The sequence below is a fragment of the Anolis sagrei genome, chromosome 2 (genome assembly GCF_037176765.1).
Source record: "Anolis sagrei isolate rAnoSag1 chromosome 2, rAnoSag1.mat, whole genome shotgun sequence".
NCBI lineage: Eukaryota > Metazoa > Chordata > Lepidosauria > Squamata > Dactyloidae > Anolis > Anolis sagrei.
Window position 1 is genome coordinate 301,444,427 of NC_090022.1, and position 19,671 is coordinate 301,464,097.

The window sequence follows — 19,671 nt, forward strand, 5'->3', positions numbered from 1 at the left end:
CACCAATGATGGAATTGAACCAAATATGGCACACAGAACTCCCACGACGAACAGAAAATATATATCAATGATTGGTTGGGAGGGGGGCGCCAAAATACTGTTTGTTTACCTTTGAAAATTACCTAGGGCCGCCTCTGAATGGGCCAATGGTCAACTGACCATGCCCGCCACAGGAGAGGCCTGAGATGGCCTCTCCCACTTTTGTGGGCAGCCTTCATAAGGCTGCCCCAGGTTCCCCAGCAGACATTGAGCCTGCAACAGCTGATCCATCCCACCCACCCACCTTGCATGCGGTTCATGTTTTCATTGGCAGTTACTTTTGTTGGTGTTTACCTTGTCATGGTTACCTGTTAACAGTTACTTGTTTGTTTTATATTCCTTGTCACAACTCCTTGTTGGCGTGGGGCATGGGCCCTGGATCTGGTTTGGTACCCCCCCCCCCCAGCAGAAAGGGGGGATGCCCAGTGGTCCCAGGGGTGCCGAGTTGCGTTTGCCCGGTATTGTGCCGGCGGCACCCTGGTGTGTGCAGGATCGGGCAGTATTGGGCTGTCCGATCGTGATCCAGGACCCGTGCTTGGCTGCCAACCCTTGTTCCTGTTATCAATAAATGAGTTTTGGCCATGGTTTATCCCAACAACATGTGTGAGCGTACTTCTTGGGTCGGCTGTGGGAGGTGTATTGCACTTGCACACGCAACTGCAGAGAGCCTGCAGCCTGGCTTTCCAGACTCTGATACTGTTTAACTTCCAGGGTGCTGCTGGGTCTATAGCAACCCTGGGGAAATGCAAAGGAATGCTATCCCATGCAACTAAAAAGCAATGCAAACCAAGCTCCTGGAAGACGGAACAGGAATCACCTTTCTTGTAGTTTGAAGCCATTCCTCCATTGCGTTCTAGTCTCCAGGGCAGCAGGAAACAAGCTTTCTCCCTCCTCCCTATGACATATCCCCCTCACATAGTTATACATGCCCATCATCATGCCTCCTCTCAGCCTTCTCTTCTTCAGGCTAAACATGCCCAGCTCCTTAAGCCGCTCCTCATAGGGCTTGTTCTCCAGACCCTTGATCATTTTAGTCGCCCTCTTCCTCTGGACACATTCAAGCTTAGAGTCAACATCTCCCTTCAATGGTGGTGCCCAGAATTGGACACAATATCCACACGTATGTATACTTACTTACTTACTTACTTTGGCGATCCCTTGTTGGACGAGTAAGATGGTCTTCCATGATGGGTTTCCTTGTGGATTCGTAGGTGGCTGTGGAGCCCTATTCCTGACCTGCATCTTCTTCCGCAGTGAGGGCATTGGTTTCCAGGTGGAAGGCGGTCTCAGTCGGGGTTGGCTTGACGCGCCTTCCTCCTGGCACGTTTCTCTCTTTCACCCTCCACTCGTGCCTCCTCGAATTCTGCAGCACTGCTGGTCACAGCTGACCTCCAGCTGGAGCGCTCAAGGGCCAGGGCTTCCCAGTTCTCAGTGTCTCTGCCAGAGTTTTTAAGGTTGGCTTTGAGGCCATCTTTAAATCTCTTTTCCTGTCCACCAACGTTCCGTTTTCCGATCTTAAGTTCAGAGTAGAGCAACTGCTTTGGGAGACGGTGGTCAGGCATCTGGACAACGTGGCTGGTCCAGCGGAGTTGATGGTGGAGGACCATCACTTCAATGCTGGTGGTCTTTGCTTCTTCCAGCACGCTGATGTTTGTCCGCTTGTCTTCCCAAGAGATTTGCAGGATTTTCCGGAGCCAGCGCTGATGGAATTGTTCCAGGAGTTGCATATGACATCTGTAGACAGTCCACGTCTCACAGGCATAGAGCAGGGTTGGGAATACAATAGCTTTATAGACAAGCACCTTGGTCTCCCTACGGATGTCCCGGTCCTCACACACTCTCTGCTTCATTCGGGAAAATGCTGCACTCGCAGAGCTCAGGCGGTGTTGTATTTCGGTGTTGATGTGAATTTGGTGGAGAGGTGGCTGCCAAGGGAGCGGAAATGGTCAACATTTTCTAATGTGACACCATTAAGCTGTATCTCTGGCATTGGAGAGGGGATGGCTGGTGACTGCTGGAACAGCACTTTGGTTTTATATCCATATACAGATAGATAGATAAAGATCTGCACTCCAGTAGGATTGCCAGAGTGAAAACAGGAGAGGGCTGCTTGTCATTTTAATGTGTATTTTTAACATTTGTTTTCAATTATTTTACAAAATGACAGCAGGCAGGTTTCATTTTTTCTGCAAGATACTCCACTTTGGCAGAAAAAATGTAATGAAAAGATACAAAATGGGTGACGCCTAGCTCGAGAGCAGTACGTGTGAAAAAGATCTTGGAGTCCTCGTGGACAACAAGTTAAACATGAGCCAACAATGTGATGTGGCGGCAAAAAAAGCCAATGGGATGTTGGCCTGCATCAATAGGAGCATAGTGTCTAGATCTAGGGAAGTCATGCTCCCCATGCTCTATTCTGCTTTGGTTAGACCACATCTGGAATATTGTGTCCAATTCTGGGCACCACAATTCAAGAGAGATATTGACAAGCTGGAATGTGTCCAGAGGAGAGCGACTAAAATGATCAAGGGTCTGGAGAACAAGCCCTATGAGGAGCGGCTTAAGGAGCTGGGCATGTTTAGCCTGAAGAAGAGAAGGCTGAGAGGGGATATGAGAGCCATGTATAAATATGTGAGAGGAAGCCACAGAGAGGAGGGAGCAAGCTCGTTTTCTGCTTCCTTGGAGACTAGGACGCGGAACAATGGCTTCAAACTACAAGAGAGGAGATTCCATCTGAACATGAGGAAGAATTTCCTGACTGTGAGAGCTGTTCAGCAGTGGAACTCTCTGCCCCGGAGTGTGGTGGAGGCTCCTTCTTTGGAAGCTTTTAAACAGAGGCTGGATGGCCATCTGTCAGGGGTGATTTGAATGCAACATTCCTGCTTCTTGGCAGAATGGGGTTGGACTGGATGGCCCAGGAGGTCTCTTCCAACTCTTTGATTCTATGATTCTATATCTATCTATAACTCAATAGCTCAATTCCTATTCTATCTATCTCAGTTGTACTCAATTGTACTCACAATGGGTTTTTCTGAGCTCTCTACCTGACCAACAGCACATCTGAGGTTCTTTTCTGTACTAAGGGAGGCAGGGAAGATTCCAAAATGGAGATCTCATCCCCAGGAAAAAAGGCGGGACTCCAAACCCAAAGAGATACCTTCTAAACCAATAACTGCAGAGGGCCTGCAGCCTGGCTTTCCAGACTCTGATACTGTTTAACTTCCAGGGTGCTGCTGGGTCTATAGCAACCCTGGGGAAATGCAAAGGAATGCTATCCCATGCAACTAAAAAGCAATGCAAACCAAGCTCCAGGAAGACGGAACAGGAATCACGTTTCTTGTAGTTTGAAGCCATTCCTCCATTGCGTCCTAGTCTCCGGGGAAGCAGCAAACAAGCTTTCTCCCTCCTCCCTATGCAGGGGCGGTTCGTCCATTACGCGAAGTAAGCGGTCGCAGAACACTTTTTTTTTTTGCCAGGGGTGCAGAGGTGCCTCTGTAAATGCCCCTCGACCGCCACTTGAGGAGCACCCCTCAGCTCACAACAGCCCTAGCAGTCCGGGGGGAGCCTCGGCTTTCTTGCCTCGCTGCCGGGCGATCCTCTTCCCAAAGGGGCCGGGCCCTTGAGCCTCGCCTAGCCCCTCTCGTTCCTGCTCTACCCAGCCACTGGGTGCGCGAGCAGAGCCAGCGCTCAATCGTTCTCCGTGTTCAATCCCTTCCCCATGACCGGCTCCCTTTCCCGATCCCCTGGCGCTCCACCCGCCTCCTCTCCTCTCCCCAATCCGCAGGTGGGCGAAGGGGTGGAGCCGCCGCACCTGGCCCGCTTCAGGTCCGGAGGCATGTCTGAAGACCCCGGCATGCACACCAAAAGGCGCCTCTTCTCCTGACTTTCTCTTCAGCCATTGGGACCGAGAGAGAGAGAGAGAGAGAGAGAGAGCCCCTCCGGCTGGAGGTATCTCCCACCTCCGCTCCCTCCTTTGTTTTTGCGCCTACCTTCAGGAAAGGTGGGCATCTCCACCTCTCTCTCTCTCTCTCGGTCCCAATGGCTGAGGAGAAAGTCAGGAGAAGAGGTGACTTTTGGCGCACACGCCGGGGTGTTCAGGCATGCCTCCAGACCCAAAGCGGGCCAGGCAAGGGAGCAAATGCGGCAAGTGTAGTTACTGGGATATATAGTTCACCTACAATCAAAGAGCATTCTGAACTCCACCAATGATGGAATTGAACCAAATATGGCACACAGAACTCCCACGACAAACAGAAAATATATATCAATGATTGGTTGGGGGGGGGGGGCTCAAAATACTATTTGCTTACCATTGAAAATTACCTAGGGCCGCCTCTGTCCCTATGACATATCCCTCTCACATATTTATACATGACCCTCCTCATGCCTCCTCTCAGCCTTCTCTTCTTCAGGCTGAACATGCCCAGCTCTTTAAGTCGCTCTTCATAGGGCTTGTTCTCCAGACCCTTGATCATTTGAGTCGCCCTCTTCCTCTGGACACATTCCAGCTTAGAGTCAACATCTCCCTTCAATGGTGGTGCCCTGAATTGGACACGATATCCACACGTATGTATACCCATATACAGATAGATAGATAAAGATCTGCACTCCAGTGGGATTGCTAGAATGAAAACAGGAGAGGGCTGCTTGTCATTTTAATGTGTATTTTTAACATTTGTTTTCAATTATTTTGCAAAATGACAGCAGGCAGGTTGATGCGCAAACAGCCTTCCTCAACCAACAGTATTTAAGCCCACCCATCGAAGCACAGAGTGCTCTGCTAAGGAAGGAAGGAGCCAAGGCAGGCCTCTCCCCGCTTGTCAAGAAGCATCAATCACCCGGCGGATCGGATGGTCTCCCTTCCTTCTTTCCTCCCTTGCAGCATCTGAAATGCTGAGCCGCCGTTGCAAATTGTTGTTGACGCAGACAATAAAGGGAAGTCATCTTTCAGAAAAAGGGTTTTGGATTTACGTTTCCTTATTTTTGAGCCTTCGAATAACAAATAGCGTCTCCGGTCGTCTGGCTCCACAAATTCTCTGCTGCAAGGTCACCTTTTGTCCAGTTTTTTTTTTGGTGAAACCAGTCTTTTTAATAGAATGGCATGCTTCATGTTTGCATAAATAGCTTATGACCTTGGCTCTTCTGGGATATTAATGGCTGTTTTCAAAAGCTATATTTTGGTTTAAATCTATACGAACCACCTTGGATCCCATATTGGGGGGGGGGGGGGGGGGGAGTGGAATATACATCAAACCAGTGGTTCTCTACCTGTTGTTTTGGCCCTCAACTCCCAGAAATCCTATCAGCTAGTAAACAATAAATGCAATCAGCCCTGCACATTTGCTGGGGTTGGTCCTCCGGCATGATCAGAGGAAGTTGACCATAGAAGTGCATTGGAGAACCTACATCTTCCTAAGGAGTTGTTCTCTCCAGAAGCCTATGAGAAGTTCGGCCTGTCATTGAACATCAAGAAAACCAAAGTGCTCTTCCAGCAGACACCAGCCAATACATTTCCAATGCCAAAAATACAGCTTAATGGTGGAACATTAGAAAATGTTGACCATTTCCGCTACCTCCACTACCTCTCCACCAAAGTCAACATCAACAACGAAATACAACACCGCCTGAGCTCTGTGAGTGCAGCATTTTTCTAAATGAAGCAGAGAGTGTTTGAGGACCAGGACATCTGTAGGGAAACAAAGATGCTTGTCTATAAAGCTATTGTCCTCCCAAGCCTACTATATGCCTGTGAAACATGAATAGTCTACAGACATCATATGCAACTCTTGGAACGTTTCCATCAGCGCTGCCTCCGGAAAATCCCACAAATCTCTTGGGAAGACAGGCGGGCAAATGTCAGCATGCTGGAAGAAGCAAAGTCCACCAGCATTGAAGCGATGGTCCTCCGCCATCAACTCCGCTGGGCCGGCCATGTTGTCCGGATGCCTGATCACCGTCTCCCAAAGCAGTTGCTCTACTCCGAACTCACGAACAGAAAACGGAATGTTGGAAGACAGGAAAAGAGATTTAAAGATGGGCTCAAAGCCAACCTTAAACACTCCGGCATAGACACTGAGAACTGGGAAGCCCTGCCCCTTGAGCGCTCCAGCTGGAGATCAGCTGTGACCAGCAGTGCTGCAGAATTTGAAGAGGCACAAATGGAGAGCGAAAGAGAGAAACATGCCAAGAGGAAGGCGCGTCAAACCAACCCCGACCAGGACTGCCTTCCACTTGGAAACCAATGCCCTCACTGCGGGAGAACATGCAGGTCAAGAATAGGGCTCCACAGTCACCTATGGAGGACCCACCCTGGAGGATTATCCTACTCGGACAATGAGGGATCACCTAAGTAATTAAGTAAATCTCTCTAGAAATCTCTAGGGTCTCTCGCAGGACTGGAGAAGGTTCGCCCCAGAGCTGCACTGGAGGACCAGGAGAGTCCTAAACAGAATATTTTAAACAAATTTATAATACTCAAATCCACAAATGTGAAAGCAGCAAAGGTAGAGGGACAACTGTATTATAAATTGTTTAGTAGCTCTGCAACACCTTATGATATTATACTGGTACTCAATGGAGATATATGTCTCCATCTTCATCCCTATCCATATCTATATTTCCATATCCATCTCTCCATCCCCATCCTTATTCATATCTCTATCTTTATCTCCATATCTATATTTCCATCTCCATATTTCCATCCCATTCATTTCCATATCTATATTTCCATCTCCATCCATAGCTATATTGATATTTACATCTCCATATCTCCATCCCCAGCAATATCTATATTTCCATATCCATCTCTCCATATCTCATCCCCATCCACATCCATATCTCTATCCCATACATATCCATATCTATGTCTATATCTCCATCTCTATCCATATCTATATTTATATTTCCATCTCAATCCCACTCATATGCATATCTATCATCTCCATCCATATCTATATCTATATTTCCATCTTCATATCTCCATCCCATCCATATCCATATCCATATTTCTATTGAGATATAGATATGGATAATTTCCATCTCCATAACTCCATCCCCATTCATATCCATATCTATATATCCCCATCCCTATCCTTATCTATATCTCCATCCCCATCCATATCATATTTCCATCTCCATATCTCCATTCATATTCATATCCCCATCTCCATCCATATCTATATCTATATTTGTATCTGTATTTCCATCTCCATAACTCCATCCCCATTCATATCCATATCTCTATCTATAGCTCCATCTCCATATCTATATCTCCATCTCCAGCCATCTATATCAATATTTCCATCTCATATCTCCATCCCCATTCATTTCCATATCTATATCTCTCCATCCCTATCCTTATCTATATCTATCTATATTTGTATCTATATTTCCATCTTCATATCTCCATCCGTATCTCCATCCCCATCCATGCCTATATCTATATCTCCATCTCCATCCATATCTATATCTATATTTTTATTTCCATATCCCCATCCATATCTGCTTTTTCATCCCTAACTTCATCTCCATCAAGTACCAGATAATACGCGCGCGCGCGCGCACACACACACACACACACACACACAAGGAAATATATGGGATCCAAGGATATAAATATATAGGCTCCATCTATATATGAGAGCTGAGATACAAACTCAATCAAGACATAGAGTAAGGGCACTGATGGGACTGGGGAAGGGTCTGCCCACCGGTGTCCCCCTGGTGAGGGCTTACCTGGGCTTCTCTGGCTCTGGGTTCAAGAGGAGCTTCTCTTGGCTCTTGCTGCTGCTGGTGCTGGTGGTGGGGCTGCCCTCAGAGATGGGCCCCACATGGCTGATGCTGTGGGAGGAAGGGAGGCCCAAGGTGGGTTAGACCAGACCAGGTTTCTCCTCTCTAGGGATGTTCTAGGTCAGAAATGGGCAAACTCAGGTCCTCCAGATGTTTGGACTTCAACTCTCACAATTCCTAACAGCCAGTAGGCTGTTAGGAATTGTGGGAGTTGAAGTCCAAAACATAGAGGGCCCAAGTTTGCTCATGTCTGTTCTAGGTTCAATAGGGATCCTGTTTCTACAGTAAGTTATGGAAGGAACTCTTTTGGGTTTCGGTCTGGACTTCCAAAGAGCTATCTGCATTCTATCCAAGGAGGACTAGCATCACCAGCCTTATTGACACCACATTATGAGGGATCTTGTTTCTACAGTAAGTTATGGAAGGAACTCTTTTGGGTTTCGGTCTGGACTTCCAAAGAGCTATCTGCATGCTCTCCAAGGAGGACTAGCATCGCCAGCCTTATTGACACCACATTATGAGGGATCTTGTTTCTACAGTAAGTTATGGAAGGAACTCTTTTGGGTTTCGGTCTGGACTTCCAAAGAGCTATCTGCATGCTCTCCATGGAGGACTAGCATCACCAGCCTTATTGACACCACATTATGAGGGATCTTGTTTCTACAGTGAGTTATGGAAGGAACTCTTTTGGGTTTCGGTCTGGACTTCCAAAGAGCTATCTGCATGCTCTCCATGGAGGACTAGCATCACCAGCCTTATTGACACCACATTCTGAGGGATCTTGTTTCTACAGTAAGTTATGGAAGGAACTCTTTTGGGTTTCGGTCTGGACTTCCAAAGAGCTATCTGCATGCTCTCCATGGAGGACTAGCATCACCAGCCTTATTGACACCACATTATGAGGGATCTTGTTTCTACAGTAAGTTATGGAAGGAACTCTTTTGGGTTTCGGTCTGGACTTCCAAAGAGCTATCTGCATGCTCTCCATGGAGGACTAGCATCACCAGCCTTATTGACACCACATTATGAGGGATCTTGTTTCTACAGTGAGTTATGGAAGGAACTCTTTTGGGTTTCGGTCTGGACTTTCAAAGAGCTATCTGCATGCTCTCCATGGAGGACTAGCATCACCAGCCTTATTGACACCACATTATGAGGGATCTTGTTTCTACAGTGAGTTATGGAAGGAACTCTTTTGGGTTTCGGTTGGACTTCCAAAGAGCTATCTGCATGCTCTCCATGGAGGACTAGCATCACCAGCCTTATTGACACCACATTATGAGGGATCTTGTTTCTACAGTAAGTTATGGAAGGAACTCTTTTGGGTTTCGGTCTGGACTTCCAAAGAGCTATCTGCATGCTCTCCATGGAGGACTAGCATCACCAGCCTTATTGACACCACATTATGAGGGATCTTGTTTCTACAGTGAGTTATGGAAGGAACTCTTTTGGGTTTCGGTCTGGACTTCCAAAGAGCTATCTGCATGCTCTCCATGGAGGACTAGCATCACCAGCCTTATTGACACCACATTCTGAGGGATCTTGTTTCTACAGTAAGTTATGGAAGGAAGTTTTTTGGGTTTCAGTCTGGACTTCCAAAGAGCTATCTGCGTTCTCTCCATGGAGGACTAGCATCACCAGCCTTATTGACACCACATTATGTGAGATCTTGTTTCTACAGTAAGTTATGGAAGGAACTCTTTTGGGTTTCGGTCTGGACTTCCAAAGAGCTATCTGCATTCTGTTCAAGGAGGACTAGCATCACTGCCCCCCTTGACACCACATTATGTGGTCAGTATAAACTCATATAATGAGTTGGAGCCTTGGAGAGCTCTTTTGAAGTTCAGATTGAAACCCAGAGCAGATCTGTAGCTTTATTCACACGGAAGCATGACTTCTACCAACTGGATGGGTCTGCAACTTGGGGCATTTCCAGACAGTGTCAAAATGCGGGACAAATAAGTGGACAAAAAAATCCTGGGACCTGACAGCAAGTCCAAACACAGAGCTGGTAAATACTCCCCCACCGCCCGGACATCTTCCTTTGTAGTGGATTTCAGAAATCTACAAGATGACGGGGGACATTTGATGGAAGTTAACTTTAATTTTTTTAATTGACTCTCTGAGATATGCTAATTTGGATATCTAAGTGTATACACAACCAGATTTCTCCTCACCCTACTGTAAATTCAAGCTGTGTTTAATTTCATAAACATCAAAACAAAGGAATAGTTGCAGAAAGTTCTCATGGGAATTGCTTTCCAATTGTGCTTCCATTTAGCCACTTTTGTATCCATTTGTTTACAGCCCTCATGAGTTGTTTCGGGATTGTAAAATGTGCTCATGTGCTGGAGCAGTCCACACCAGCATATCGCAATGAAGTCCCATGTTTTCCTTGACTGCAGGGATATATAGTCATGTGAATATGCACATCTGTTTTGGCAAAATTGAGTTTTAAGCACACCTTTACAGCATGTGTTTTTCAGCTGTTAATTAGAATCAGTGTGCATTTTTCTTAAATGCCATTTAGCCACCCACTCCCTTTAATCTCAGTTTCTTGCATGTTTTAGGGCCTGTGCAGAAGAGCTCACAGATGGTGTCTCACCTAGCTGTATTGTGGTGTTTGTGTGACAAGTATTTCCAGATCTATATCGGAGGGATCTGTGGCTTGCAAGGGAGACACCTGGCTCCGGGAAACACCTCACCTGACGTTGCAGGAAGGCATCTCCTTGTGCCGCTTCCGAAACCACGAGTGTTGGGTGCGCTGGCTCTCCCCTTCGCTGACCAAGCCGTCCTCAGGTGGATCCAAGGCTAGGAATGCAGCTCGAGCCCTCTCCCTCTCCTTCCCGGTCAGAAGGCGCAGAAGAGCGTTCTGTGGAAAGAAGCCAGAGGTCACCGGTGGACATCTCAAAGGGAGGATCAGTGGATTAATGTAACAATGTAACTGTTGCACTCCAGGACAGGAAAAGCCCTCTGACTTTAAACACCACAACGTTGGCTAGGGAAACAATCCTTTTATTGAAGATGATTAAAAAGCAGGAAAGTAAAAACCACTTTAAAGAAATAGGTAAATCCAATTAGGTAGGAAGATAAGCAGGAACAAAGTAGTCCAGAGTAAAAGTCCAGCAAAGTCCATAAAAACAAAGTCAAAACTTCCCAAACAATATGCAAGAAATCAGGAAACATGAACTCTAGGCATGAATATAAAAGCATAAAATTCAAGAATCAAAACCAAGAAACAAAGGCACTTAAAACATGAATTTTCCACACGAAGCTTCCATGAAACAATGACGAGATCTTGACTTGATTCCAAACAATGCTTCATCTGACTACAGATCCTGTACTTGGGACTTTTATCTCCTCATTAGCTATGTCTCTAGCGCTCAGAAATTGGTTTCGCTTTAGTTTAGGATCTCTTATCTTTTTCTCTTGGAGCCTGGCAGAACGCCGAAGCCACTGTTTGGCTCTCCTGTTTTGAGTGATCTCCTCCCGTCTATCTATTTGCTCATTAATTTCTGCAGCTGGGCCAGGTGCCAAGCTGTTCCTTATCATGAGAACTCTCTGGTAACAATTCAGAGAGTACACCATCATCCCCACACCCCTCAGGGACATTCTCATGGGGAACTACACTTTGAACAGAGATCTCCTGGTCATTCTCTGCATCAATATCCTGGACCAAACCACTGCCATCTTGAAACTCATTGACATCACTCCCCACATCCAAAACACCCTGATCCTGAAACACAATCACAGGCTGAGCTCCAACACTAACAGGAAAACCATCCCCAAGACGTGTGGCTACTAGCACCAAGCAATCAAAGGGTTAAGATGCCTGAGTGAGTGCCTAGAGAGGCCAGATCAGGACGACACTTCCGGTCAAGGAACACAATTCCCGTGGGTGTTAACTGAAAACAAGGGGCCTATTATAAGTGGTGACCATGCAGTCAAACTTTCTCTATTACCAACGATCTCCTGCTGTGACTGTCTGGTGGCGCAATGGGTTAAACCCTTGTTGCTCACTGAATCCGGGGAGTGGAGTGAGCTCCCACTTGTCAGCTCCAGCTTCTCATGCAGGGACCTGAGAGAAGCCTCCCACAGGATGATAAAACATCTGGGCGTCCCCTGGATACGTCCCTGCAGACGGCCAATTCTCTCACACCAGAAGTGACTTGCAGTTTCCCAAAACTGTCCAAACTGTAAGTAACTGTAGGTTAGCTGTAACAATAATAAACAGTGAACCACCAAGGGTTCGCTATGCTGAGAGACAGTGCTCCAGTGTGCTGTTGATTCGCAAAAATAACAGAGGCCGTGAGAAGAGAGCAGAAGAGTAGCGCAACGGAGGATGCATGTTACAGGCGGCTGCTTGTGACTGCAGATAAGAGGAACGTCAGTGCTATCATTCTCGGGGACCCCTCACAAGGACAGTGGAGGGAGTGGCAAGGAAAGGGTGCCTCTGAACATGGGCAAGGTGCGTTTAGGATCATAGAATCATAGCAGCTGGAAAAGGGACCTCATCTAATCCCGCCCCCTCCAGCCAGGCAGGAGGATATTATCCCTGTTTAGACACCCCTAAAGGAAGGGTGTGCTGGTACGGCTGTACCAGGAGCTCCAACATTATTTGCTTTGTATTAAATGTTTGCTTGCAGTCCAAGGTTTCAGGGATTCTGCAGAAAGGTGGCTTCCTTTGGTTGCAGTCGCAGGGCAAGTCACCTGTCCATCATCGTTAAGTTTTGGTTCCGCCCCTTGTTCAGGGCAATTGGGAAGGGAAGGGAGCCATTTTTATTTAGTCTCAGTAAGGAAAGCTAAGCCAAAGGACGTGTACAAGCTTCTCCTGTACAAAAGCTTCAACCCTTAAGACTTTTTTGGGGGGAGAACAGTTTTAAGAGCACCCAAAGATCTCCAAAGATTTCCAGGGAAACAGCCCTAAAGCTTTGAGGAATTTCGGAGAGTAAACAGTTTGGAAGACCAAAGAACTCCAGTTGGAGAATCTACTGGCCTTACTGGTAGGTCCACTCGGTGCTCGAGATGCAGTTCGACCCGGTAGTGGAGCCCACATCAGTAAGACTTAGATTACAGTCAGCCTGGGAGAAGTTAAAAAGGGATTTTTCTTTAAAGTAAAAAATCAGTTATTGAAGACAGTTGCCTGTCCCTCGTGGACATGATTAGGAAGCCACCAGTTGCATAAAAGTCTGAAATCATTTATTTAACTTTATTGAAGACAAGAGAAGTTTCTGTTTGATTGTTCATTAATAAAGGACTTTGTTATACTTCACAAGCCGTCTAAAGACCATCTGTGGTGGAAAATCTCTGAGAACTTCTCTTCGGGGGCCCCTGGCTTCCTGATGGGCTCAAGTTGCACGTCCTATCTTAAAGGCAATTCTTTACAGGCCCAGCGCGTGACAGAACAAAGCGAGTCCACCACCCTCCAAGGCAAGATGTTCTGCAGACTGCCAGGTCTCACAGGGGAAAAGGTCTTCCTCCTGTTGAGGTGGAATCCCATCTTTCTCATTTGCACCCACTCCATTTTCCCCGTCACCCACCTGCGTGCGCCTCCTTTGCAAGAGCAGGATGGACTCGTGGGAGAGGAAGTCCCCCCATTCGACACAGCCCTTCTTTTCTGGGTCCAGCGCTGCAAAGTGGAGGGTAAACAGTTCTTCGGGGCCCTCGCCTTCATTGCTGGTGTTCGGACCCTCGGACTCTTGCTGACCGGCCAGGCGTTTGTAGTTCAGAAACTCCTCCAGGCTGAGTGGGCTCTCTGCAAAAGCAAAAAGCAGGCAAGTAGAAGCAAACATTCGGTCCTCTTATCCTGTGCGGCCAAGACAGTTTGCCACCCATTTGCTTTGGAGGCCTGGATTGTATTTTTAAACATTCGACCCAATTTTTAAAAATACAGTTGAAGGCTTTCATGGCCGGAATCACTGGGTTGTTGTAGGTTTTTCCGGGCTATATGGCCATGTTCTGGAGGCAATTTTTCTCCTGACATTTCGCCTGCATCTATGGCAAGCATCCTCAGAGGTAGTGAGGTCTGTTGGAAGTAGGAAAAGTGGGTTTATATATCTGTGGAATGACCAGGGTGGGACAAAGGACTCTTGTCTGCTGGAGCTAGGTGTGAATGTTTCAGCTGATCACCTTGATTAGCATTCAATGGCTTGGAAGTGCCTGGGGGGAATCTTTTGTTGAGAGTGATTTGATGTGCCTGATTGTTTCCCCTCTGTTGTTTTGCTGTTGTAATTTTTGAGTTTTTTTAATACTGCTAGCCAGATTTTGTTCATTTTCATGGTTTCTTCCTTTCTGTTGAAATTGTCCACATGCTTCTTGTGGATTTCAATGGCTGCTCTGTGTAATCTGACATGGTGGTTGTGAGAATGGTTGTGAGAAAACAACAGAGGGGAAACATACAGGCACATAAAATCACTCTCAACAAAAGATTCCCTCCAGGCACTTCCAAGCCATTGAATGCTAATGAAGGTGATCAGCTGAAACATTCACACCTAGCTCCAGCAGACAAGAGTCCTTTGTCCCACCCTGGTCATTCCACAGATTTCCTACTTCCAACAGACCTCACTACCTCTGAGGATGCTTGCCATAGATGCAGGCGAAACATCAGGAGAAAAATTGCCTCCAGAACATGGCCATATAAGCCCGGAAAAACCTACAACAACCCATTCGACCCAATTGTTAAAAGTTCCTGCAGGAAAGTTTCCTTTTGGATAAGTAGAATCCCTACTGAATTGGTCCTACACGTTTGGTCCCCATCCCAAGCATTACACCCCTGAAAAGGCATTTCCAGTGAGGTTTTAGCTGACTTACCAGGGGAGAGTTTGCATTTCTTGAAGGATTCGGACAAGAGGCCCATTTCCTCGTCTGTGAGAAGCAGGTTAAGATTGTCCTGGAGGGGGGAAGAAGAAGAGAGTTGGGGTCAGTCCTGCCAAAAAGACAGGATGAATGTATGATTTATAGTCTTCTCCTTCCTCAATCACGCCCTCCCTACGGTGCACACCGGACTGATTGTCTCAGAGGCAAGCTAGAAAAATAACCCATACATAGCAGAGTCCTTATCAGTTGTCAGCAGAGTTTTTACTGCACAGCCTGATCTTGTGCCATTCACTGTTTAAGAAAACTCTTTGACTCAGTTTTCATCCAAACTCACAGGGAAGGCTTTTAATCTGGACACATTGCTTTATGCACAGCTATACACACACACACACATCAGAATCCCTGAATCTCCTGCCAGTCAATGACCTATACAGAGATATACTCATGACGGTAACAGATATCAGCAACAGATGTACAGCAAGAAGCAAGAGAATCATGGCAAGAGAGAGAACATATTTTTGCTGCCTGCTTTTCTGCCCATCTAAAAAATGTTAATCAAGGTGGCCAATATAGCATGCAGGCCTAGCTCCAACAGACAAGAGTTCTTTCTCCCACCCTGGACTTTCCACAGATATATAAACCCAATTTTCCTAGTTGCCAACGTGGACAGTCTACAGACGTCACATGCAACTCCTGGAACGATTCCATCAGCGCTGCCTAAAGAAAATCCTGCAAATGCCTTGGGACGACAAGCGGGGAAATGCCAGCGTGCTGGAAGAAGCAAAGACCACCAGCATTGAAGCGATGGTCCTCCACCATCAACTCCGCTGGACCGGCCACGTTGTCCGGATGCCTGACCACCGTCTCCCAAAGCAGTTGCTCTACTCTGAACTCAAGAACGGAAAATGAAATGTTGGCAGACAGGAAAAGAGATTGAAAGATGGTCTCAAAGCCACTCTTAATAACTCTGGCATAGAGACTGAGGACTGGGAAGCCCTGGCCCTTGAGCACTCCAGCTGGAGGTCACCTGTGACTAGCAGTGCTGCAGAATTTGAAGAGGCACGAATGGAGGGCGAAAGAGAGAAACATGCCAAGAGGAAGACATGTCAAGCCAACCTCGACCGGGACCGCCTTCCACCTGGAAACCGATGCCCTCACTGCAGGAGAACATGCAGATCAAGAATAGGGCTCCGTAGTCACCTACAGACCCACCCCCAGGATACCACTCTTGGAGGACCATGTTCCTCGGACTACGAGGGATTGCCTAAGTAAGTAGTTGCCAACGAACCTCACAACCTCTGAGGATGCTTGCCACAGATGTAGGCGAAACCTCAGGAGAGAATGCTTCTGGAACACAGCCAGACAGCTTGAAAAACCTAAACAAAATCTAGTTACTGGTATTAATAACCACCAGAATCAAGGCAGTTAATAAAGAATGCCACTCAGAAACAGGTGAACACCAGACAGCAAGCAATCAAGGGCCAAATAACACCTCCCAAGCAGATGATATCTCCAGGCAACAACAGCCAGGCCACCTCTATGCAGATACCCTCACTGATTGGCTTTGCAAACTTCATGGCTACTCAATGCTATTCAAGCTTACTAATTGCAACATTCACGCTTGCTCACACAGACAAGGGTCCTGTCGCAACTCAAGATAGATTCAGCTTGCTCAAGACACCACCACACACCAAGGCTGTAGGTTTTGTAGTTTATTGAGAAAAAGCAAAATCAAGCAGAGAAGTAAAGATGCAAAAGTTCAATAGGCAAAACAGAGTCTTAAATGCAAAGGCAAAGTTCCCAAGATACAAAGGCAAATATCATGAAGCATAGTCCTTTAGCATTGGTTAAACAAGAGTCCATGGTAGCAAGACAAGGTCTCCAAAGATCAGGATCAAAATCAAAGTCCCAAGGAGCCAGAAGCTTTCCGCAAAAGCCAAGGTATTTCCACAGAAGTTAACAGGATATAAGCAACATTGGACTGACAAAGAAGGCCCTTCGATCAAATCATTAAATACGTTTCCCCAACATGAAAGCATTGCGTTGACCTCTAGATTCACGTTTGTTGGCAAGGCGTTTGCTTCTGCGAACTCTTAATTGTCTCCACTATCTCCAAGGCCAAATAGCTCGTTATCTTTCCTCTGTTGGGCATGGTCACCCTGGGAACCAAGAGGCCCTGAGCTCCCAGAAGGAGCCTCCACCTGGAGCTCTGAAGTTTCACTATCTTTATCTAAAACTGCATTCTTTTCTCTGGGGAACAGAAATGCCATCTCTTCTTCAGAATCACCACTGTCTGCGTCATTTGTCTCACTAACCGGAACATGTTCAGAAATCTATAACCCATCATCCTCCTCGTCCTGAGGAAACTCAGGCTCAGAAAGCTCAGGCTGAACAATAACAGGTCCTTTCTCCCATCCTGGACATTATTCCATAGGCTATATACACTCCACTTGCCTCACTGCCAACTGACCTCTGAAGATGCCTATCGACACAGATGCAGGCGAAACATCAGGAAAAAATACTACTGGAACATGGTCATACAGTCTGGAAAACTCACAGCAATGCACTCCTATATCCCTTTCACATGTACTGTTTTCAAGCCAGGTGTCACTTCCTTATGCAACTCGACCTTCTATCACCCGCCTTCCACATATCCAGCCCCACGGCTTACACAACAGTGGCAGCTCCACCCGGTCTCCGTATGGGCAGTCTCCAGGACTTCGGTGGCATTGCCGTCGGGTAGGAAGCCCATCCGGCGCAGGCAGCCGTCGTGGTAGACCCTGGTGCAGACGCGGCAGGGGAGCAGGGTTTCCGCCGTCCAGACCTCGCACACTTCGCACATCTCGTCATTGGTCACCTTGCAGGGGGAAAGGGAGAGGAAAGTGTTGGAGAAGGTGGAAACACAAGGAGGACATTCTCTGAAGCCCTGGGCCCGGTCCTGTTCAACATCTTGATTAATGACTTAGATGAAGGGTTAGAAGGCATGACCATCAAGTTTGCAGACGGGACCAAATTGGGAGGGATAGCCAATAGTCCAGAGGACAGGAGCAGGATTCAAAACGATCTTGACAGATTAGAGAGATGATGGGCCAAAACTAACAAAATGAAGTTCAACAGGGACAAATGCAAGATACTCCACTTTGGCAGGAAAAACGAAATGCAAAGAGACAGAATGGGGGAGGCCTGGCTCGAGAGCAGTACGTGTGAAAAATCCTTCTTGTGGACAAGAAGGTGAACATGAGCCGATAATGTGATGTGGCGGCAAAAAAAGCCAATGGGATTTTGGCCTGCATCAATAGGAGTCTAGTGTCTAGATCTAGGGAAGTCATGCTCCCCATGCTCTATTCTGCCTTGGTTAGACCACACCTGGAATATTGTGTCCAATTCTGGGCACCACAATTGAAGAGAGATATTGACAAGCTGGAATGTGTCCAGAGGAGGGTGACTAAAATAATAAAAGGTCTGGGGAACAAGCCCTATGAGGAGCGGCTTAAAGAGCTGGGCATGTTTAGCCTGAAAAAGAGAAGGATGAGAGGAGATATGATAGCCATGTATAAATATGTGAGAGGAAGCCACAGGGAGGAGGAGGGAGCAAGCTTGTATATAAATATTTGAAATAATATCACAAGGAAGAAGGGACAGGATTGTTTTCTGCTTCCCTGGAGAATAGGATGCAATGGAACAATGGCTTCAAACTACAAGAAAAGAAATTCCATCTGAACATGAGGAAGAACTTCCTGACTGTGAGAGCTGTTCAGCAGTGGAACTCTCTGCCCCGGAGTGTGGTGGAGGCTCCTTCTTTGGAAGCTTTTAAACAGAGGCTGGATGGCCATCTGTCAGGGGTGATTTGAATGCAATATTCCTGCTTCTTGGCAGAATGGGATTGTACTGGATGGCCCATGAGGTCTCTTCCAACTCGAGGATTCTATGATTCTATGAAGCTTTTCTCTTGAGATAACTGCTGGAATAGATTATGGGTAAGTTTGGGCCCTCCAGGTGTTTTGGACTTCAACTCCCACCATTCCTGTGTGCTGTGTGGTGTTTAAAGTCAGAAGGGATCCTGTTCTGGAGTGCAACAAATATGAGCATTCAGTTCCTGGTTGCAAACACAGAGGTGGGCACAATATACCTTTCTGCATACCGAGGCACACATTCACACAGATGAGCATGCACACGTATGTGCTATAGCCATGTGCACACAAGTGGAGGCACATGCCTGCATAATCAGCTATGCCTTGGTTTGCACTCTTGGGCGTGCATTCAGTTCAACAGCTCTGCCATCCAATTTGGTGTAATCAGAATGACTCATAAATCCTAGAGTTGGAAGAGACTCCAAGGACCATCCAGTCCAACCCCCTGCTATGCAAGCAAAGTACAATCAAAGCACCCCCAACGGATGTTTTCTTAGATCAGTTGAGAAATGCTCGTTAATCAAGCAGCAGCTGAGATCTTGAGATATAAATCTCTCAGTAGTACTGCGTCTCCCTCCCTGCAGACAACACCATTATCTGGCTGGAGTCACTTTGCTCTTGACCAAGGACCTGACTCTGCTCATTCCCAGTTTGTTATCAAAAGACTTCTGTAAATTCGAGTCATAGAATCCTAGAATCCTAGACTTGGAAGAGAGCTGGTGGGCCATCTAGTCCAACCCCATTCTGCCAAGAAGCATTTAAAGCACCTCTGACAGATGGCCATCCAGCCTCTGCTTCAAAGCCTCCAAAGAAGGAGCCTCCACCACATTCCCTCTGGTGCAAAGAGAGTTCCACTGCTCAACAGCTCTCCTTACAGTTCTTCCTCATGTTCAGGTGGAATCTCCTTTCCTGCAGTTTGAAGCCATGGCTCCATTGCGTCCTAGTCTCCAGGGCAGCAGAAAACAATCCTGCCCCCTCTTCCTTGTGACATTCTTTCACATATTTATATACGGCTTTCATGTCTCCTCTCGACCTTCTCTTCTGCAGGCTAAACAGACCTAGCTTGTGCTGGTACGGCTGTACCAGAAGCTCCAATTTTATTTTCTTTCTGTTATCT

At 46.8% G+C, this 19,671-nt stretch overlaps 1 protein-coding gene across 2 annotated transcripts in view; it reads right to left on the reverse strand.

Moving 5' to 3' along the window:
- The window catches only part of PHF24 (PHD finger protein 24), a 102,723-nt gene that overhangs the window by 11,413 nt on the left and 71,639 nt on the right, over nt 1-19,671 (reverse strand). For both annotated transcript variants that reach the window (XM_067464700.1, XM_067464699.1), the window contains 5 exons: nt 17,315-17,500; nt 14,638-14,716; nt 13,368-13,582; nt 10,533-10,699; nt 7,774-7,878 (listed from right to left, as the gene is read on the reverse strand). In XM_067464700.1, the coding sequence (XP_067320801.1) occupies nt 7,774-7,878; nt 10,533-10,699; nt 13,368-13,582; nt 14,638-14,716; nt 17,315-17,500 (752 nt within the window). The remainder of the gene's footprint in view (nt 1-7,773; nt 7,879-10,532; nt 10,700-13,367; nt 13,583-14,637; nt 14,717-17,314; nt 17,501-19,671) is intronic.